Below are 23,266 nucleotides of genomic sequence, written 5' to 3' on the forward strand. Positions count from 1 at the left end.
GTCTTTAAATGCATACAGCAAGTGTAATGTTATTGTCAGGGTCAGTGGACATTCTAAATCAGTCATGAAGGTATTGTTATCACAAACAGAAATGTCTGTTCCTAGCAGTAATAGAAAGGTTAACCTTCCAGTGGTAGATACTGTTTTGGTAATGATTGACATTACTGTGATGGAACTGAGTAGATGCTATGTAGTTCCAGAACAAGATGATGGTTAAGAAATAGGCATTGGGATTTGTACTCCTGAATCAATGAGTATGTGTGGAAATAAAACACAGACTTGCATAGTCTTGGGAGGGGACATTCCTAAACTTCTAAGAAAAGAGAAATCAATCACTAACATAGTAGACAAGCAAACATTGATGTCAGGGAAATGATGGTAAGTTGAAATCTGAGAAAGTTTTCATTGTTTTCTGCCCTGTCAAGCGACAAAGGAATTAATATATTTGAGAGAAGATACAAGAGGAAATCAGATAGACACTATCTTTAAATGGCTTGTGTTCTGGAAGAGGAGGGGAAAAGAAAGAAGTGGAGGATATTTCTCTGAGACTATCAAATATATGATTCTTATGGGTGAAGTGGGGCCTGAAAATAATGAAGATGGCTGGGGTTGAAGGAATGTTTCTTTGAAAGAACAGTGTGAAGCTCCCTACCAAATAGTTTTAAAGTAATCGTTCAATGAAGTGATGACTTTGACTTTAATCCAAAAATGTTGTGCCTAATCTGAGCAAGCAAACAAATTTCTGTGCTGTGAAGACACATGCCTATATCTTTGTTGAACTAAAAAGCTCGTTAGGTGACTCTCTGTTAAGAGCAATTTGTTGTGGAACTTTTTGTGTCAGTAGGTACTTGCCCATTCCACCACCTTCCAGCTATTTTTACCTTTATAAACGGGCTATAACTGGGTGAAGAGCACTCCAGAATTCCTATTTCTTCCAAATTAACAATTATAAAAAGGTTCATCCATGCTGTTGCAATCTCTTCAACAAACTACACAGCTCCATTAAAATTTTGAGGCATTTGTAATGAATTAAGAGTTTGTGGTTTAAATTTTGGGAAACATTTATTGATTCTGGTATCTAAGGTATGAAGAGTTATGTGTTTACAAGCATCCAATACTTAGACCAGAAATTTTACATGGGTAGGAATGGAATAATCTCCATCCAAATGTCTTTATAAAAAACCATGATTTTCAACTTTTTTAATCTTGGGGAGGGGGCTGGAGGTGGGAGGGGTAGGAAGGAGGGCAGGTGGAAACAGAATGTTTTCAACTCATACAAGTATAGTTAACTCTAAGCAGAATGTCTTGACGTGCAGCATAGATAAACTGTCTGAACATAATATTCCAAGTGTATACAGAGCCAGAAAGCACATAACCGCTGCTGCTCCTTTTAGTGATGATAACTGAAGATACAATTTCCACCTATTTGTAATTCATCTAAAGAACAATAGGTAGTAAACAGTTCCTGAACTTCCTGTGACTAGGATAGATATCACACTACACACCTTAGAAATTAAGAAAGCTGGGAAGGCCTCCCCCTAGGTTTGCCCTCATCAGTTCTGTTCTTTTTGTGAAAAGGAAGGATTAGAGATCATGATCTGATTGCTGATGTTAACACCAGACCTTGACAGACGCTGGAAGTAGAAAGACGCGCTACAAGCTCAGAAACTAGGAACACAAACTTTGGAGCTCAAACCTACACACTTAGTTTTAAAGTTAGAGATCTTTCTTGACAGGTATACCGATACCTTCTCACATTCATAATGTTTTAAGGTCTTGGCGTACATTTAGTAGCCTATGGCTACTGAATTTTAATACTTCTGTTTCCTAGTCTTAGGTTCATGTGTGGAGCTGGCAGCATTATCTAAGGAAATGTGGTGGTTTAGGCCTGGCTGGAGGCCAGATGCCCACCAATGTCATTCCCCTTTTTTAGTTGGACTGGAGAGAAAATATATATTGAGAGGCTTAGGAGTCAAGATACGGACAGGGAGATACCATCCTGTAGTCAACGACGTGGGCAAAGCAAACTCAACCCAGAGTGAAGGAAAGAGAAAACTCTTAATTTATTATACTACACACACAGTGAAACCGGAGTTGGATAATGAGAAGTGTGACCAGATCTTAAAGCACCTTCCCCCCACCTCTCCCTTCACAGAATCACAGAATCACAAGGTTGGAAAAGACCTTTAAGATCATCAAGTCCAACCATTCCCATCCTATGCTAAACCATATCCCTAAGTACCTCATCTACCCTTTTTTTAAATACATACAGGGATGGTGACTCAACCCCCTCCCTGGGCAGCCTGTTCCAGCCCCTGACAACTCTTTCAGTAAAAAATTTTTTTCTAATATCCAATCTAAACCTGCCCTGGCACAGCTTCATGCCATTTCCCCTTGTCCCATCTCCTGTCACCTGGCTGAAGAGACCATTGCCCACCTCTCTACAACCTCCCTTCAGGTAGTTGTAGGTGGTGATAAGGTCTCCCCTCAGCCTCCTCTTCTCCAGGCTAAACATCCCCAGCTCCCTCAGCCGTTCCTCATAGGATTGCCCACCAGCCTGGTTGCCCTTCTCTGCATTTGCTCAAGGACCTCAATGTCCTTTTTATGGTGGGGAGCCCAGAACTGGACACAGCACTCAAGGTGTGGCCTCACCAGTTCCGAGTAAAGGGGCACAATCACCTCCCTAGACCTACTGGCCACACTGTTTTTGATACAACCCAAGATGCCGTTGGCCGCCTTGGCTGCCTGGGCACACTGCTGGCTCATATTACCCTGCAGTCAACCAACACCCCCAGATCCTTCTCTTCCTGACAGGTCTCCAGCCAGTCTCCCCCAAGCCTGTAGCGCTGCATGGGGCTGTTGTGTCCCAGGTGCAGCACTCTTCACTGGGCCATGTTAAACTTCATCCTGTTGGTCTCAGCCCATTGGTCCAGTCTGTCCAGATCCCTCTGAAGAGCCTCCCTACCCTCAGGCAGATCAACACTTCCTCCCGACTTAGTGTCATCTGCAAACTTACTGAGGGAACATTCAATCCCTTCATCAAGGTCATTTATAAAGATGTTGAACAAAACTGGACCCAGGACTGAGCCCTGGGGGATGCCACTTGTGACCGGCCTCCAGCTGGATTTGGTTCCATTCACCACCACCCTTTGGGCCCGGCCATCCAGCCAGTTTTTAACCCAGCTGAGGGTCCACTTGTCAAGGCCAGTGGCAGCCAGTTTCTCAGTCAGAATGCTGTGAGAAACCATGTCAAAGGCTTTACTGAAGTGCAGGTAGACCACATCCACAGCCTTCCCCTTGTCCATTAAGCAAGTCACCTTGTCATAGAAGGCGATCAGGTTAGTTTGACAGGATCTACCTTTTGTAAACCCATGTTGACTGGGCCTGATCGCCTGGCCATCATGCATGTGCTGCATGATAGCTCCCAAGATGACCCTCTCCATGATCTTCCTTGGGACTGAGATCAGGCTGACAGGCCTGTAGTTCCCCGGATCCTCCTTCCGTCCGTTCTTAGCAGACTTCCCTTTAGTCATGATTTTGCTCCCTTCTTCCCCCACATTGTGTCATGGGTAGGGCCAGGGACTGGGAAAATGGGGGCTTCAGTCAGTTCCCCGCAAGTTGGTTTCCTCCTTGGCTGGGAGGGGGCATTCATTCTCCCCTGCTGCGCCGTGGGGTCCCACCCATGGGAGACAGTCCTTCACGAACTTCTCCAACGTGAGTCCTTTACCACAGGGCTCTAGCTCTTCACCAGCTGCCCCTTGAAGAATTGACTTGTCAATGTCATTGTTTCGGCTGCTCTATATTAACTTCCACTACAACATCTACCTTTATTTGTTTGTCCCTTAATCCCTACACAGAGACTCTCAATGGTGTCATTGCCAACTGACAGCTCCATGCAGTCCAGCCCTTCCGTTATGTACAGTACCCCCCACCCACCTTTCCTGCCCTGCCTGTCTCTTCTGAAGAGCCTGTACCCATCTGTTGCCACACACACATGTTGCCAGTTTTCACCTAAGCCAGTGATGCCATACCTCTGGAACCAAGCCAGGACTTCTAGCTCTTCTTGCTTGTTCCTCATGCTACATGCATTGGTGTAGAAGCACTTCAGATATGCTTCAATGTATGCAGCACCTCTTGGAGCAGACTTCAGGAACTCACTCACACTCAGCACCTCTGATGGTAGCATGCCATCCAATATTTTATCACCAGCCATGTAGACACACTTCAACTGGACTTTTGATCACACCCGTGACTCTGGCACAGTGCCTCACTTCTAGCCAGACTGGCTTTACCCTGTTCCTACTTCAGATCCAGTTTAAAGCCCTCTCCACAAAGCCTGCCAACTCCTGGGCTAGGATCCTTGTCCCCCTTTGGGACAGGTGGATCCCATCTGCTGCCAGCAATCCCAGTGCCAAATAAACCATCCCGTGATCAAAAACCCAAAAATTCCACTGATGGCACCAGCCTCTTGGCCACGAGTCAGTCGGGTGTGTTTTCTTGCTTCTCTCAGTGTTTTTCCCTGCTTCATAAGGGATGGAAGAAAACACCACCTGTGCTCCTGCACCTCTAACCAATCATCCCAATGCCCTGAAGTCCCTTTTCATAGCTCTCTGGCTTCTCTTTGCCACTTCATCACTGCCAACCTGGAATACCAAATGTGAGTAGCAGTTGGAGGGTTGTACCAGTTTAAAGAGGTGCATAGTGATGTCCCTGACCTGGGTGCTAGCGATACAGCAGAGCTCTCTGTGGGTAGGGTCCAGATGAGATACGGCTCCCTTTGTTCCCCCCAAGGAGAGAGCCCCTTTAAGGTTTATTCCCTTTAGGAATTTTAAATCTTTAAGACATTTCTTAATTCAAAAACTGAAGATGTTCTTTTTATTGGGTTAACTGAGGTTATAGCTACATAAACCTTTTAGTTACCCAGAGGTACAAAACAAGTTTGCTAGCCACTTGTTAATGTCTCTGAACAAGGAAAAATAGTATCTGTAGCCTGTTTAGCATTAGGAGGGGAGACTAGCTTTGTGGCATGGCTATATACAATGAAAGCATCAACAGAGTGAAACAGAAGCACATGTTAACCTACTTGCAGATGTGCTTTTCAGTCATGCTGAAGCAAATTAATACTGCCTCAGCTGCTTCTCTGCAAGTTCATGGTACCAATAGCACAGTAGTCAGTGTGTCCTCAAGTTCATGACCTAAAATTTTATCTTCATAGGTGGCTAAGGAATACACATCCTACATCTATTCGCATCTATGCTGAGCCACGTGGAATCATATGAGCATAGTGCCCTCTGGCTTCCTTTTACTAATAAATGTCTTCAAGACCCATAGAAATGGAGAAGCAAAATTCTGACACAGTATAGGGCTTTATCTATGTTTTTCATGTAGTTCATGCATGAGTGAAAGAAGGGAATGTTTGTTTCCTTAGATATTTTCTACACTGGTTTTCTGTCGGTTCTTATCAAAAGTAAATACGTCCTAGCATTTTGCTTCATCTAGAAAAACAGTGCTGGGCTTCACCCTTCTGATCTGGGAAATGCATGCAATGATTTTGCAGCCCTAGGTCTGAGGTTTTAAAATCTTAGTCTTTTGAGTCATTTCTTGTTGTAAAGACCTTTTTCCATACCTTCAGTTACATAAAACCTAGTTCAGCTGTTCTTTACACCTCCTTAACTGTTCTTCTTTCTGATGATGGTAGGAAAGCAAGAACTGTATGCAGTGTCAAAGGTAACACCCAGTGTATTTACGTAGTCACAATGATGACCCCTTTTTCGGTTTACTTCCAGTGGTTTTAAACTTCTATCTAATGCTTCCACCAAGCTAAGTGGTACTAACCCTAGGATCTTTCCCCTGGCTGGAAACAGCTGGCTCCAAACCTGTGGTGTGTGTAAAGCTTGGATGTTTTTTTCACTTTAACTCATGGTTTCAAATTTATCCATAGTGAATTTCATTTGCTGTTTTGTTGTCCCGTCAGTCAGGAGTTCCTTCTTATCTTTTTCTTCCCCAATCAGATAATAAAAACTGTTGTGTTTCTGTAGAGCTATCGGGACAGATGAAGTCCTATTTGTAGAGTATGTCAGGAAGTGAACATTGCTGTCTTTTGTCCTCTGTATCGCAGTCAGTGTAATTACAGCAGTAGCAACAATTCCTTATAGACAGATTTTAACACTTGAACTACGTGACACTGGATTCTGTTTTCAGGTTATTGTGTTACTCTGTAGGCTGAACATCTAGATAAAATTATAATTTTGGCATAATAGCTCTTGTTTTCATCTTTAATAAATATGCTGCTGTCTGTTACACATACAAGGCATGCCAGTAGTAGGATGCAAGCCAGTTCAGAATGGTTGTGCAGCCTAGGTGGGAGTTGAGAATCACTGTTCAGCACTCTTTCTTGATAGGTGTGTTGTCATCCTTCCAAAAATAAGCCTCTGTATTTTGAGTAAGTTGAAATGAGCACGTGGCATTTGCCGTTGAAATAAGGAGACGAGGTTTTTGAAATGACTCTATGTGTTCCTACTCTCATTTTCTTTGAAGTCACAGGGGCCAGGAGCGACTTCTGGAAATGCCTAGTCCCACCCTCTTGCTAAAGCAGGATCACATAGAGCAGGCTGCACAGGATTGCATCCAGTCCTGCTTGCCAAGTGTTTCTGGAGGCAAAAGAAGAATCTAGAAAATATTTAACCCTAGGTAGTGCTGTCCAAACTGGACCAATTCACTTATCTCTCGAACTACAGATACTCATGTGCATCTGAATGCAGATAATTTACTTTTTAACCCAGAAAGTTTACTTCTTTATAGCTATCATAGCCTTAAAGGTGTAGGGAGTGAAGACCTGAAAAACTATGTGGGCACCTGATTTTGTCTTTCCCAGCTCTGCTTATCTAAATGTAGCTAACAGCTTTTGTACTAAGATGTCAGGGCTGTTTTGTGCTTGCTCTAGAATGCTGCAAATTCTTGCAGATTAAGCCTGCTTCTTGATTATTTTCGGTGTATTCTTTCTAGTAGAAAGTTGTGTTAATGAGTTTATGCTGTTTATTCAGCCAAGTTTTGAACAGCAGTACAGGAACATTCAGGGTACATAAATTCATTCTGCTGTCACTCGGAGAAAGTCATAGTGGTAAACTTAGTGTTGGAAAACTGTCTTATTACATAAAATAATATTCTTCTATTTAAAAGGTTTTCTGAGAAGTTTTTAAGATCAGATACTTTTGAGAACCAATTAAAAATATTAAAATAGTTTCCCCAGAGGTTCTAATATTTGCTTGTTGAACTTTCTTTCAAACTGTTGCATCCATGAAAGTATATGCAGTTTCTTTGCCAATTACAAGGTATTTTTTCTGCTAATCTTGATGAGTTTGTGTGATGCTATTATATTGAATGACTGATTGATAAGGGCTTTCCAAGGGGGCTTGTAGTGACCAGATTATTTGTGACTCAGGCTCAAATTTCCTGTTTCATAAGATAGAAATAGTTCTCTAATAGATTGCAGCTTTAACACGAGGTGTGCATCACAGCAACTTGCTGTAAAATATGGTAATTGAAATGTATTGTTAAAAGTGATAGAACATTGACTACATTAGAAAAAAACATTTTCCTTATTTTTACAGAGCTGCAGGTTGTACGCAACAAAACACTTACGGGTATTACTGAGAGCAAATGTAGAGTTCTTCAGCAACTGGGGGATTGAGTTACTGGTGACCCAGTTACATGATAAAAATAAAACTATTTCTTCCGAGGCACTTGATATTCTAGATGAGGCATGTGAAGACAAGGTGAGCATCCTTTCCCTTTTCCACATCTATTTGGCGTGCTACTCTGTAAACTGTTCCCCACCTCCTCCCTGAGTAACACAGAAAAGTATGCAAGAAGCTACTGGTGGTTTCCTTTCTTATCATTTGTGGAATTCATAGTAGCTTAGAGAAACTCTTACCCTCCCTCCCTTGCAAGAAAATACTACAGTATTAATGACAAGCAAACGTAAACTTCATCATTATGCTTACTTTTAAGTATCGCTAATTCAGTTACGTTGATCATTGTACTTTTTGTGAAATAATATGTATTTCGTGACAGAAGGTACCTAAAATTAATTACGTTAGTGGTGTTTGGTAGTTGTTTTGTGACAAACTTACTACTTCATTGCTGGCAGATTGTTACAATTGTAGTTTTCAGAGTTGTATAGTACTCATATACTCCTTATGCTTTATAATTACTTCAGGCCAATCTTCATGCCCTTATCCAAATGAAACCTGCTCTTTCTCATCTTGGAGACAAGGGTTTGCTTCTCCTACTAAGGTAAATATTGAATATACTATATGACTTTACACTATGGAAACAAGTGTTTGGTTATCAAATTGTGTGATTTAAGTGGATTACTAACTGTCTGATGTTACTTTACAGATTTCTGTCCATCCCAAAGGGGTTTTCTTATCTAAACGAAAGAGGTTATGTAACAAAACAAATGGAAAAGTGGCAAAAGGTAATACCAGGAATAAAAAATGTGCTTGATATTAGGAGGGGAGGATGGTGGGAATATGCAGGTTTAAAGGTTACAGATTCTTAAAAATACTGCATATGTATATATGTGTATTGCTAATGCAGATAGATTTGTTACCTCGGTGACTTAAGATTTTGCTGGAAAAGGCTGACACGGACTTGAAGTTCCATAGATCCTCTTGTGTGATTTATGCAGGCATTTTGTATAATTTTCATGTTTCATCAAATATTTTAGAAGTGTAGTGACTTTCTAAAATGGATCGTTGTGTAAGGTCCTATCTAGAGAAGTGCGTAAAGGAATGTATTCAAGATACCTGTTATTTCTGGTTGTTGCTAATTAAACTTAAATCTAGAGCTTTTGAAGATAGGAATAGTGTTTCCTTTTAGGAAGTAAATAGGCACAATAAGCCATTAAGAAAACCGCATCATTGTCATGATTAGAAAAAAACTCTTCATACATTATTTTGTTTTCATAGTTGATTAAGTCCTTCATCTCAATCCTGTTGGCAATTTTTTTACTAACTTAAGAGCTGTCACTTCTCTAGGAATACTGAAATACATGGTGGCCTGTTGAGTTTACTCAGGTTAAAATCATATGTGAAGTATTTCTTTTTTTCCTTTGTAAAAAGTTCACTGAAATAATTATGGAATCTATTGTCAACTCTGCAAACTCATTGCATCTATGAGGTGCAGTAATTTTGTTGAGCCCCACATAAAGAAATACAGCCTTCATTAAGGAGCACTTTAATTATTCCTTCCTTACGAAGTACTCTAATATATCCATAAACCACTAAATATATTGTGTCAACCTTTGTCTACTTTTTAGGAATATAATTTAAAGTATGTTGAACTGATTGAAGAACAGCTTAACGAAGCACTTACAACATACCGCAAACCTGTTGATGGTGATAACTACGTTCGTCGGAGCAACCAGAGGTAAGGTTGGGAAAAATGCATCTTTGAGCATTAACTGGCAGAGCTGCTTGACAGAGCTTTAAGCTGAAATCGGCAGGGGAAGAGGATACCACCAGTATTGTGGTGGGTGAGCCAAGGGTTGATATGACATCACCTGAGGCTAGCAATGCTAGTGGGAGCACTTACTTGGCTCCTGGGAACATGGAGGGCTTAGGAGCATATCTGAAATGCTTGTATATCAACACATGCAGTATGAAAAACAGGATAAACTGGAAGCATTGGTCAGTTCCCAGAGCTGTGATATCCTTTGTGTTGGTGTGGTGGAGGAAGGATAGGCAGGGCAAGTGAGGGGGAGGAGTGACTCTTATGTGTAAGGGAGAGGTTTGATTGTACAGCTTCAGGGCAGCAGTTAGTGGTGATATGGTTGAGAGCCTCTGGGTGAGGATTAAGGAAAGAGGAAACAAAGAAGGTGATGTAGAGGATGTTTGCTACTGATCATTGTCATGCAGAGAAAGACCTGGGGTTGTCTGTTGACTGCGACTGAGTATGAGCCAGCAGTGTGCCCTGGTGGCCAAGAAGGCCAACAGCATCCTGGCTTGAGTACCTCGAGTACTGTGTGCAGTTCTGGGCTCCTCACCATAAGAACGTCATTGAGGTCCTGGAGCGAGTCCAGAGAAGGGCAGCCAGGCTGGGGAAGGGGCTGGAGGGCAAATCCTGTGAGGAACGGCTGAGGGACCAGGGGCTGTTTAGGCTGGAGAAGAAGAGGCTGAGGGGAGACCTTATCACCACCTACAACTACCTGAAGGGAGGTTGTAGAGAGGTGGGCGATGGTCTCTTCAGCCAGGTGACAGGAGATGGGACAAGGGGAAAGGGCATGAAGCTGTGCCAGAGCAGGTTTAGATTGGACATTAGAAAAAAATTTTTTACTGAAAGAGTTGTCGGGGGCTGGAACAGGCTGTCCAGGGAGGGGTTGAGTCACCATCCCTGGATGTGTTCAAAAAAAGGGTAGATGAGGTACTTAGGGATGTGGTTTAGCATAGGATGGGAGTGGTTGGACTTGATGATCTTAAAGGTCTTTTCTAAGCTTGTGAGTCTGTGATCACTCAACCTGCATATTAGTTCTGATGAGTTATTCTATAGGCAATTAGGAGAAATTTCTGGATTGGTTGCCCTTGTCTTTTTGGGAGTTATCAACCTCCCAGACATTAGCTAGGAATACCCTTCTGCTGTGATGATCAGGTCTTGGGAGTTCTTAATTTTTGTAGGAGATGGCTCCTTCTCACTAGTACTCAGTGAGACAGCTAGGAGGGATGACATCCTAGACTTCCTGTTTGTGAGTAGTGAAGGACTCTTGGAAGTTGCGATGGTGGGTGGCTGACTTGGCCACAGTGATATATGAAATGGTTGAGCTTAAAATTTTCAGTGTAGTGAGGAAAACAGGACAGAAGAGTTGCAATTGTGAACTTCAGGAGAGCAAACTCAGGGAATTTTTTAGCAGAGTGCCCTGGGAATCTGATTTTGAGGACTTAGGAGTCAGTGAGTGCTGGTCAGTTGTTAAGAACCATCTTTTAAAAGCACTGAAGCAGGCAATCCCATTGTGTTGTCAGTCAGTCAAGCAAGGCAGCAGATCAGCTTGGCTGAACAGGGGACTTCTCATGGAGCTCACGGGAAGTAAGAAATTGCAGTCTCCAGAAGCAAGGTCACTCTTCACAAGAAGATTATGTAGAGCTGTGGTTTGTATAAGCAGGGAGAAGACATGAAAGGCAAAGCTCTATTGGAGTTGAAACTACTCCTCCCTTCTCGCTTAGAATCGTCTTTGAAAAAAAAAATACAGTAACTCATTGGATTACACTGAAGTACAGTACATGTTAAAACAAAATGTGTGTATTCCTGTGAAAACATGTTTCTATTCTGCCAGATTGCAGCGACCACATGTCTATCTGCCAGTTCACCTTTATGGCCAACTCGTGCACCATAAAACAGGCTGTCATCTGTTGGAGTCACAGGTGAAGATACTAACTGTTTGTAACTTGAAAGATTTTAGTAAGTACTGTAACCCTTACAAAGAGATGAGATTTAAACAGTCATTGCCAAGTAAGTTGAGTCATGAAAGTCTGAACATATGTGGGCCCAAAAAGTTGTGAAGACAGTAATTGCAATCTGTTATCACAAAATTCCTTTCTGACTCTGAAATATCAGAGAAGCAGATATATCAGAAGAAATATCAGTCAGAAACATTTTTCTTAAAATGGCTAGCAAAATCTTACAATGTAAAGCAACTCACCAATAGTCTGTATATGAATTGTGTATTGATAAGTAAAACTGCCTATCCTTTTATGCATACAAAAACAAGGAGATGAGGGAATAAAATCCTATTTTAAGATCCTGAAAAGCTAAGAAAACAAACTCTAAATCAGTTCATAGTTGCTTAAATTAATCCACTTTTAATGCTGTTTTGCAAGTTGACGTAATGAATTTAATATAGTTGAAAGGCTCAAGTGAAAACCTACGTATTACATTGTGGTAGTCTCATTAATCTGTTATCTTTATAAAATCTGAATTAACTTAATGCAATCAGTGGTTACATTAAAATTTTCTACGTGCATTACCACTGCGGTTAATTTATATGTGTTATTCCAAGACTACCACTGTCATTTTAGGGTGCATAGTTTAAATTAGGGCTTGAGGTTTGTTTTTTTTTTAATTAAAAATGCAAGAGAACCTGTTTGACTGAGGTCTTTGTTTCATTTTCAACTGAGAGGGGTTTTTTTCTTGTTTTTCTCCTTCAGAGTATTGTTACCGATCTCAGTTACACTGTTCGTTCCCCAATGCTGGATAAATGGGAAGGAATTAAGCAGCTGAAAGCAGCCCTTTGGGCCTTGGTTAGTAATAGATTTACAAACTTTTTACAGCTGTTTTGATTTCTGTTATGAGTCTTGATTCTGACATAACTAAGAAAAATACCGTAAAATCTTTAATTAAGGATTTTGTCATAAAATGTGTGTGGGTTTGGGTTTCTTCCAAGTTGGTGATCTGTCACCTAACTGGACTTGCAGTTGAAAATGGTTCACTGCACCTTTTTCATTCTGAATTATGTTAATAGTCACTTTGTCTTTTTTCTTTTTTAACAAATAAAGGGAACAGAATGGCACATGTAGCAACAACATTAGTACGGAACAAGTAGTTAGAAGTTGCTGTGGTTTGATTTCAATGTATTTACTCCCGTGATCCAAAATTCATTGTTTCCAGAAGCAAATTGTCTGCCACTGTTGATGCGTGTGAATACATAAGGTCATGACACCACTGGTACTTGGGGTCAGTGAAAACCTAGTCTCTGTGCCTACCCAAGCTACATCTCTAAATTTGCTTTCCCATCTCAACTGTCATCTGCTGCTTTCTTGTCCTCACCGAAGTTTTTTTTGGAACATTTGCCCGAGGTGACTATTACTGGAAGATGTTGTAGGTATGTAATAAAATGCCTGGAAGAGGGATGTAAAAAGAATAAACCAAGGTCATTTTGCTGGCTGTACCAGAATTGGTAAAATGAAGAACAAACAGTAGTTAACCACGAGCAGTTTTAGTTATTCTTCATAGCTGAAAGTCCTTTTACTTATTTCCATAACGAGGAAATACAAAAAAGGGTGCTCAAATCTCTTATCTGCTGTGAGAAGATACTCCTTGAAACACTGCTACCAACAAACAAAAATGTTAAAAGCTCTACTCCAACAGTGCTGCAGAACCTATAAAAATCAAAACTTACTTTACAAACTTCTATTCCAGGGCAATATTGGATCATCAAATTGGGGTCTTAACTTGCTTCAAGAGGAGAATGTAATTCCTGATATAATGGCACTTGCCCAGCACTGTGAGGTTCTCTCTGTTAGAGGGTATGTGTATCTCATTTATACATGCGTTTTACAGGTGGTAATTGCCATAGGCTTTCATGTAGCCTTACTTACTTTACTGGAATGTAGTTTTGCCCCTTTTTGGAAACTAGTTATTAAAGATCATTTATGACAGAGTATCAATCTCAGTCCTATACAGTCACAGAATTGTATAGTAAGTCAGCAGCAACAAGCAGTAAGCAAATGAAATCTATGAAAAAAGAGACATAATACTTTTCTCTTTAAAAAAATAAAATATTTGCTAGCTAACTGTTTAAATCAATTTATTTTACTATCATTTTCATTTAGTACCTTTTTTCAGTCTTTAAAAGCATAATTAGATGGCCTTTTGACTAATGTTGCTACCGCAGTAATGTTTGTAGTTTATTTACAACAAGGTACTTTTCAACGTTATGATGATGAGGCTCTTGTAACAATTAGGTTTTGGTTTTGAATAACATATTGTTCTCAGATATTTTAGTGCCTTTCTTAAGCTTTTTTTGCAAATAAAAATTAAGAAAAAGCTACTTGGCAGTTTTGTGAAGTTCCTACTGAATTGCTTTGAAACTGTTTTCTTTCAAACAATAATGAATTTTGGTTAAATTAGAAGTTATCATTGTTGCTCTTTTTTTCTATGTATGCATTAAATACAGAACCTGTGTCTACGTGCTTGGTCTTATTGCCAAAACTAAACAAGGATGTGATATTTTGAAACATCACAACTGGGATGCAGTGAGACACAGTCGTAGGCAGCCATGGCCAGTGGTCCCTGATGATATGGAACAGCTTTGCAATGAACTTTCTTCTATACCCAGCACTCTTAGTTTGAACTCTGAGTCCACCAGTTCCAGGCATAACAGTGAAAGCGAATCTGCTCCTTCGAGTAAGTAAGAACAACCAACCAAACCCACCACAAAACAATGTTTTGGCGTTAACCTTTTGGCAAGATGAGGTTCAGGCAAATAGTGTGAAGGTGCTATTGGGAGAAAGAATAGAATAGTTTCTCAAGCAAGGGGACAGTTATGTGTATGTTCAGAGAGATGTAGACAAGTGAGAGGGAAGAGAACAGGATCTTAGATTTTTACATTTGATGTAAAAGAATTTTTAACATCAGGTTAAGTTACTAGTTTTTATGTCAAGTCATGGCAGCTTGCTTGCTATTGTACTATTATGTACTCTGCAGAAATGTCCAAGGTTATGTATAAAGACACATTTGCTTGTTTGTCCTCAAAGGACAAGAACATAAATACCTGTATTCTGTGTGTGTATATATACACACGCAGAGTGTTCCTGTATTTAAATTCTTGTATCTTTTGGGTATGTAATACATTTTAATTTTGCTACAGATATTTAGAATTTAAATCCAGAAATATATTTAGATACTAAATGAGCACATCAGTTGTAATCTCAGTAGCTGGATTGGTGCTGAAATAAGGTAGCATGCATTTCACTTGAAGCAGTGAGACCTTCAGCTCAGCTACTCCTCAAGATACTTAATGTGTACTTAGAAGTTCTGCAGAAAAAATGTTGAATTACATCTGTGGTAAATAGCGTAGTCTCCATACTGGCTTCTATAGAATTGCTTGCTTTTTAGTAACATAGTCTGTATGCGACGAAAAATGCCCTTTGGCAGTGACAGTGTCTCTATAATTTCAGGTATGTTCATAATGGAGGATGACCGTTTTGGTAGTACTTCCACCAGTACATTCTTCTTAGATATTACTGAAGATGCAGAACAAATATTTTATGACAGGCCTGGACCTTCAAAGGACAAAGACCGTAGTCCCTTTCCTTTTTTTTCTTCTAGTAGGCTTGTGAAAAATCGTATTCTAAACTCTCTTACTCTACCCAATAAAAAACACAGAAGCAGCAGTGACTCAAAAGGAGGAAAGCTGACATCATCTGACAGTAAGTCAGGCCTGAGACGAAATCGTACAGTAACAGAACCTTCCAGTAGTGTAGACTTTCCTCCTGGTGAAGAGTTCATCAAAGTTCCTAAAATCCAGACTTTACGATTAGAAACTTCTTTTGTTGGAATTAAGCACATGGAATATACTGATAGTACTCCAAGCATTGGAGAAAATGATCTGAAGCTGCCAAAAAGTCTTGGAAATGAAATTCACCGGGAAAATACAAGCAGAGAAAGGCTTATAGGAGATGGTACTACACAAACACATTTCAAGAGTCGTAGCTTAAGTTTTAATACAGATACCACAACAAGTGGCATAAGTTCAATGAGCTCTAGCCCTTCAAGGGAGACTGTAGGTGTGGACACTACAAACGTAGATACTGACTGCGGAAGTTTGAGTACCGTAGTGAGCACAAAAACGGTCAAACCAAGTCACTGTTCAACACCTCAGTCTAACCACCTGCCCCTCTCAAAATCCAACTCTGTATCCCTGGTGCTGCCAGGATCTTCTCATACACTTCCCCGAAGAGCCCAGTCTCTCAAAGCTCCCTCTTTTGCTACGATAAAGAGCTTTGCTGACTACAACTTCAGCTACACAAGTTCTCGAGATGCCTTTGGCTATGCCACACTAAAACGCTTACAGCAGCAGAGGATGCATCCCTCACTGTCTCACTCGGAAGCCCTGGCATCTCCAGCAAAGGACGTGCTGTTTACTGACACTATTACCATGAAGTCTGGCAGCCTGGATTCTCGGCTCACCCCAAGCCGGTAAGAGATTATTATGTCATCATTTCTTACTACAAAGCTGTGAGAGCAGTTAAATAAGAAGAGTATCATTCTAGTATTTTATTCGAAGTGTACCTAACAATGACAGTTGTTGCACGATGATTCATGACTTCACTGAAAGGAATGTTGATATGAGGTTAATATAATAGAATGGGAATTCTCAGCTTTTAAGTGCTGTTATAGAAGCCCAGCTTTCATAGCTTTGCTCGGCCCATTTGATCCTGCTAGTGACAAAAGAAAATGATTGGTTCGTTTTATGACATTTGCTTCCTTTTTAACTTTTTTAATATTTAAATTCAGTTAGGATACTAACACTACAGAAGTTAGTCACAAAAAATTGCACCTGTAGTCAGAGCCATATATCAGAAGAGAATTTGATTGATGTCACAAGGTGAGGTTTCAGGATGGGGACTCATGCCCATCCTGAACTGTATTTGTGTTCACTGCAGTATTGTGGCCAGTGATGTAATATACTGGTACCACTGATAGGAATATCAGTTTGGCTTTGTCTACAACAGAGCAACGATTTTACTCAGTGCTTATTTTTAGATGGCAGTGTCACCTCTATTTTGAGTAATATTACATGTTCTGAAGACTAATTAGATAGTTACATAACACATCTAGCTCACAACACCGACACTGTTCCCAGCAGCTAGAGTCAGTGCTTAACAACTTTCTCCTAAAAGTTCTACCAAATTTTTCTGTTCGAATCCTCTTTTAGTGAGTGCATTGGATTTTCACATCACTGATTTTCACATGTCTTCTTACCTAAACGTCTTCTCTTGGATGAGATAAAGGGGAAAAGCTACCAGTGCGTTAGACATCATCTTACTGTACAGAACAGCAAATGCCCCGTCCTCAGTCTGTACTACACATAGCCACATGACTGTATAGTGCCTTTTCAAAGCTATGCATTCTGTCCTGCTTAAGCTAACATTCATATGTTGTTATTTTCACATGACTCTGCAAAGAGGCCAGAAAGATAAGTTTTGTTCCCTTTTTTCGATTAGGTTAGAAGTAGACTGTGTGTGCTGATACAGATGATCCAGTTCTTAAGTGGCACTATCCTGGAAATGACAAGTGCTATTCCTTGCTCTTCACTGGCTTCCTGTGCTAATGGGGGAACAAATCAGTGTTGTTTCAGTGGCAGTACAGGTGCTGTTGTGGCTGTAGTAATTTTGTACCAATCCTTGCAGTCATGCCCTTGATATGCAAAGCATCCTGGCTGCATCAAATTTCAGTTTGCAACAAGACTCTGCATTCAATGTAATTCTAGCAGTATTCGTGGTGCTTAACTGTTCTTTGATCTCTCATATCAGTGCTTAGGGTCAGGGACTTGAGATGAGCCATATCACATTGAACCAAGATGACTGGAATGCACATATTCCCTAAGAGGGTTAAAAAAATTGCAGATGTATATATTACAAAAAAATGCCATATTGTTTTGGTTACTAATACAGTTGGTTGGAAAGACTATGATGTAGCTAGCATATGTGTCTTTCTTATCAGCTACAGTAGCATCTCTGCATTCAATAATTAGGGTCCTTTTAATTCCATAGTGTTTACTACTTCCAGCTAAATAATGTCCTTAGCTGTTCTTTAAGTAATAAGTTGGAAACAAGTACTTTGTGTACTATACATTTAGCATGCTATATTTATGTTAGGTGTTAGAAAAAAATCTTAGATTCATGCTTAATTGAAAAATTCATGAGTTCATTGCAACTAACACCTGTAGACTGAATTTTGTGGCATTTCTGGTTGTTCTTTTTCTTTAAAAGGTTGAAAACCTTATTTGTTTGTGTAAATTATTTCATGAGGCTCAATTTGCCACCTCTGTTTCTAAAGACCAACCAAAAAGTGTCAGTATGCTTATCTCTTAATACTGGTCGTGGCTCTGAGTGTATCACCTGGAGACATGCTTTCATGAAAACTTAATGGTGCTTATTACTACTGATGATGTAACTGCTAACTTTCCCAGGAAAAACAAGGGTAAATGTTGAGGATTAATACTTCTGTATTTGATTTTATATTCGGAGTAATTGTAGAACGCCATGTTATGAAGTAAACGGGTGTAATTGGTAGCTTACTGGGCTTTCAAATCCTAGAATCCTTTAGGGTGGAAAAGACCTTGAAGATCGAGTCCAACCATTAGTGACATAGTTTAAGAGGTAGGATTGGCTGTGTTAAGCTAAGCACCACATATACACATCTTTTGAATACCTCCAGGAATGGTCACTCAACCACTTCCCTGGGAAGTCATTTCCAGTGTTGACGACCCTTTCAGTGAAGAAGTTGTTCCTAATATCAAATCTATTCATTCCTTGGTGCAACTTGGGACTGTTTTCTCTCATCTTTTTGAAGTATGTCTTGACTTTTAATTGTAAGCCCCCTGCTACTCTCATTAGCATTGGTCACAATTAGTAGCAAGAATATTGATATCCTGTAATTTGTGTTCTGTACATTCCCATTGCCTAATAATGTCAATGTCAAACTATTATTTTATCTCAGAATAAATCTGTTAACTTCTTAGGGATAACAAGATACTGTAATTGCCCATCTAAAACAATGCTAGAAAACTGTTTCTAAGGCAGAAAGTCAAGAAATCAAATGTTTATCATACTTGACCTACAAACACGTAACAATTTGCAGTAGTATAATAAAAATTTACTGTTCCTGAGGTTTGAGTCTTTTTATTAGGAAGTCTTAATCAACTGCATATAAACCATCTACATTGGCTGATTAGCAGAAAACATATATATATTTTTATCCTCCGTGAGAAGTAAAATGACAGATTGTCAGATGGGAATTTCCATTAGGACTCTGATCAGCACTGAGAACTTGTTATTAAGCTTCCTATTTCCAGTCTCATTTTCCTAACCTATCTCTTGTTCATTCTTCCCTGGGCTGCTTGTCAGTCAGCTCTGCTCACTGCATTTATTTTTATTCTTTGTGTGTTTAAGTTGAGCAGATTCTGCCTCCATTCTTGTCTAACCTAATGGGTGGTTCCATTAGAGCAACAGGAAAACAGTGTGCCTTGCTGTCGTGGTTTTACCCCGGCTTGAGAGCCGAGATCCACGCAGCTGCCTGCTCTTTAAAGGGAAAGAGCAGGGAAGGGGGCGGGGGGCGGGGGGAATGAAGCAAGGGAAGGGAAAAGGAAGGGGCAAATAACAACCCCAAAACCAAGAAACCAAAAGGCCCATGGGTTGGGATAAGGATAGTTTACTAAAATAGCAGGTTTTTGCTTGCATTGTTGGTGCCTTCACAGGCTCCAACATTGTGTTTGCAAGGATCTGCCTGTTCAGCAGAGAGTTTGTGAATGTCCAGGGAAGGTACATTCCATGTGCAGGTACAATTCAAAAATGAGGCAGTTAGTAGTTGAAAAGCCTAAATCTTTACTGACCTTGTCTGGGCTATAAATCTTTGAAGCATGGTAGGGGTTGTCATCCCTTCATGCAGAAGTTCCATTCTTCTCTTTCGTGTCCTATCCTCAGGACATTCAAAGAAAAAAAATTACCCAGGGAACTTCCAAACCAGGCAGTAGACCATGAGACAGAAGAAACAACAAGCCTATGACTAATTGGACAGAGTAACAAGTTCTGGGTTCTACAGTAGAAAAATGAGGATAGTCATGTGTCAGCAATCCTTCCTTCTAATGTGTCAAAACTAGAGATTTACCAAGATTTATTATTTCAATGTTACAGGTTCATGAAAGCTTTAAGTTACGCTTCATTAGATAAAGAAGACTTACTGAGTCCTATTAACCAAAACACACTTCAGCGTTCCTCCTCTGTTCGCTCCATGGTTTCTAATGCTACATATGGTAGTTCTGATGATTACATTGGCCTCGCTCTCCCAGTGGATATCAATGAAATATTTCAGGTATGTATGCAATAACTTACTGGGTTCATTTGCATTTTCATCAGAATAGATTGTATGTAGAGAAAGGAATGATTAATAATAATCTGAAATTACCAGATCTAGGAAAAATGGATTGTGGCACTTTCTTGTTCACCAAAATACATCCCTTGAGTTCCATTTTTAACCCTTTTTACATAAAGTCCTTGCTGGTTTCATATAAGGCAAATAATGACACCGTTTAGGTTAGAAGAGTGGTAAACAATGGTAGCAAAAATAGGCTGTCATAAGGTTTTTAGTTGACAGCTATGTTTTATACTAAATTAGCATAGTCAGTGGACAATTGTTAATACTTCTTTAGCCTAAGTAATGGATATGTTCATTAGCCAACCATAAATGATGTGCATAATCATGCAGTTAAATACCATGCAGTTAAATACCTCCTACCTTGATCTTAAATAAGTATTACTTTGTGAGTGAATATATATGTCATTGTAGGATTAAATTATATTGTCTTTATGTAACCTCACATAAGTATATTATCTAAGTTAAAACATTATTTTGTCTTATTTCAGGTAAAGGAAACTCCATATTTCCAGAAGAAAACCACACCTCCATTTGATGACCGTGGAGCTAGGGTCTTTGCACCTGATGCTGGAGGTACTGGTTTTGTTCCTCTCCTGTACCTGCCCGTTGTTTATTAGTACATTATGTGGGTTGACAAGTTGGGGTTTTTTTTTCTTTTTCTTTACAGAAAACATTACTTTAGCTGTTAAATTTTGAGAACTGTGCTCTGAAATCAGGATAGCAGGCCACTAAATCCATGTTTTATTAGTTTTAGAGAATGTGGTCTTGCTTCAGAGCAACACGATCTTGGTCCCACTGTACTAAACAAAGGAGAGCCTACATATCTTTGGTTAGCATTAGCTCATATGGTAATCAAAGACTGGTAATGATACTGCATTGAAGTAAATAATAAAATATATGCTAAGACAAAATAGGTAAGCCATATGCATATTACGCTGTTAAGTTTTATTTCCCTTTGATTATGTGTGAATTCATGGAAAACAATAAAGCTGTTAGAAGGACAAAATCTACTTTCTGAAATACACACCTGTGATGTTTCTGTGACAGCTGATCAGCAGAGGTGATGGGACATGGTACAAGAGAATTGCAAGTGTTCTGTAGTGCCTGGCTTGTCCTGGAATGTACTTCCTTTTTACACCAGGGTACTCAGAAATCTATAGGATGTGATTATGTGCCTTTTCAGTAGAGTAACAGAAAAGAAGCATTTGCTGGTATTTTCCACCCAAGTAAGAGTATGTCACTAAAATGTCTTCAGCTCGTTCCTGCATTGTTGACTCTACTTTATCCCTGTTACAGGTACAAAGTCATAGGGGTTTGTAAATTGTGTTTCTGTTTATTGGTGCATGTGTCATTTAAACAGCCGGTATATTGTACTGGTCTGAGCTGGTACTATGAAGATTGGTAACACATCAGTGTTACTTGTGTACACTAATGTTGATTTAATATCAGGATTTACCACATACCTCCTTAGAGTATGTGTTTAACAGTAGAGGCATTACTTTGCAAATTTTTTTTTTCATATGTGATAAGCTGAGACTAAAATGTGATGTCAGTTTCCCCAGTGCTAACAATCCTGGGTGCTTGGCTACTCAAAAAAAAATCTTGTCTGTGCACACACATCCTCACCAGCTTAAAAAGGGAAATTTAGTTGAAATAATGCTGGTTGATTGATTGGTTTTGGGTTTTTTACTATGTCTTATTGGCTATCTTCAGGTCTTCCATCAGGTTCAAGTGATGTAGTCAAAAGCCCTTTTCAGATGCTCCGACAGCAGATCAGCCTCACAGAAATAATGAACGCCAGCCGCTTGGATGCGTCTCAGTTTTTAGAAAATACAGAGGATACGGGGCTACAGGAGCACACAGATGAGAACTGCCTTTACTGTGTCTGCATTCAAATACTGGGGTATCAACCTAGCAGCAAAGTGAACTCTTCATACAGTCGTACAGGTTAGTGTTCCTTGTGGATACGTGTGATAAAACAGAATCAAAATACTGAATTTTGTTTTTCTGAAAGGCTTTTTTTCCTACTGACCTTGAATTAGTTCTCAATAAACTCACTGTGCAGCCAGTGGTCGTTATTTCTGTGGTCGTTACCATCTTTGTAATTTCTAGTGGTATAACTATGACTACGTGCCTGCATGATTATTTTTTTTTTTTAGGATTTCAAAGACCTAATCAAAATACGAAATTTTAAACCTTATTTTGCACTTACCATGTTGTAAAAAGTGACACTTGCTGTCAAGTTAATGTAATGTGCGACTTCAAGTCTGAGCATATTTCCTTTGTTTTCTTTTATGGTACAGCCTGTTGACAAGACAGGTTTTGGGGCACCTTAGGGCAGCCTTCCAGTATCTGAAGCTGGAGAGGGACATCAGGGAGCGTAACGATAAGACAGGGGTGATGGCTTTAAATAAAAAGCGGGCAGATTTAGATTAGATATTTAGGAAGAAATTCTTCCCTGTGAAGTTGGTGAGACCCTGTGCTCAGAGAGGCTGTGGCTGCCCCTCCCTGGCAGTGTTCAAGGCCAGGCTGGATGTAGCATTAGGCGGCCTGGGCTAATGAAGGGTTTCCCTGCCTGTGGCAGGGGTTGGGAGGAATGGGTGAGTTTTGGGACTTGGAGATCTTTGAGGTCCCTTCCAGCCAAAACCATGAGACTTACTGTAGTCAACAGGCCGTGAGGAGTCTGTTGAAGTTGAGCTGTAATCCTTGGGATTTAGTATCTTTCTTGATATTTTTAATTCAAATCAGTGTCAATTATTTTTTTCTAACTTTTCTCTGCAGAGCTTGCAGGTACACACCTTTTTGCAATGTCTGTAATAAAAATATAATCCAGTAATGGATACTTAGTAGGAATTCTCACTGTTTTGCAACAGTGTTACATGGAGGAGGATGAAGTGTGAGGATTGGCCCAGAGAGTTAAGTATGAACTTGAGTACAGTGCTGGGAAGGGATGGCAAATAAAATCCCAGTTGCAGTCTTCAAATAGCATAAAGGTGTTACAAGAGCAGCAGAGCCAGGCTTTTGGCAGAGGCACACAGACAAAGGACAGGAGGCTACGGAACATACAGTGGGAATAGAGATTACTATTGAGCATAAAGGGAAACCCTGGCAGTGGAACTTGACCTCATTTTTGAGGGGAGCCCTTCTCTGAGCAAGGGGTTGAAAAAGGGTATCTCCAAAAGCCCCTCCAGACCTATGTGTTTCTTGGTTCTGTTAACTGCACAAGAATTTAGAACTTGAATTTTATATTAATCTCTTTATTTACAAAATGTTAAAGGCATTCTACTTCTGGAGTGAAACCTCCTAGAAGAACCTTGCCTCTCAAATCTTCTGC

At 40.0% G+C, this 23,266-nt stretch overlaps 1 protein-coding gene across 2 annotated transcripts in view; it reads left to right on the forward strand.

The window, feature by feature from the left end:
* The window catches only part of RICTOR (RPTOR independent companion of MTOR complex 2), a gene marked incomplete at its 3' end in the record, with an annotated part of 44,011 nt that overhangs the window by 16,570 nt on the left and 4,175 nt on the right, over positions 1-23,266 (forward strand). Inside the window, exons 14-25 of one of the 2 annotated variants that reach the window (XM_084278727.1) lie at positions 7,611-7,775; positions 8,219-8,295; positions 8,401-8,479; positions 9,323-9,432; positions 11,330-11,417; positions 12,201-12,293; positions 13,192-13,298; positions 13,949-14,178; positions 14,952-15,972; positions 19,692-19,869; positions 20,421-20,505; positions 21,646-21,873. In XM_084278727.1, coding sequence (XP_084134853.1) covers positions 7,611-7,775; positions 8,219-8,295; positions 8,401-8,479; positions 9,323-9,432; positions 11,330-11,417; positions 12,201-12,293; positions 13,192-13,298; positions 13,949-14,178; positions 14,952-15,972; positions 19,692-19,869; positions 20,421-20,505; positions 21,646-21,873 — 2,461 coding nt within the window. The remainder of the gene's footprint in view (positions 1-7,610; positions 7,776-8,218; positions 8,296-8,400; positions 8,480-9,322; positions 9,433-11,329; positions 11,418-12,200; positions 12,294-13,191; positions 13,299-13,948; positions 14,179-14,951; positions 15,973-19,691; positions 19,870-20,420; positions 20,506-21,645; positions 21,874-23,266) is intronic. The other variant, XM_084278728.1, reaches the window with a different exon arrangement.

Source organism: Gallinula chloropus, assembly GCF_964237585.1.
Source record: "Gallinula chloropus genome assembly, chromosome: Z".
Taxonomy (NCBI): Eukaryota; Metazoa; Chordata; class Aves; order Gruiformes; family Rallidae; genus Gallinula; species Gallinula chloropus.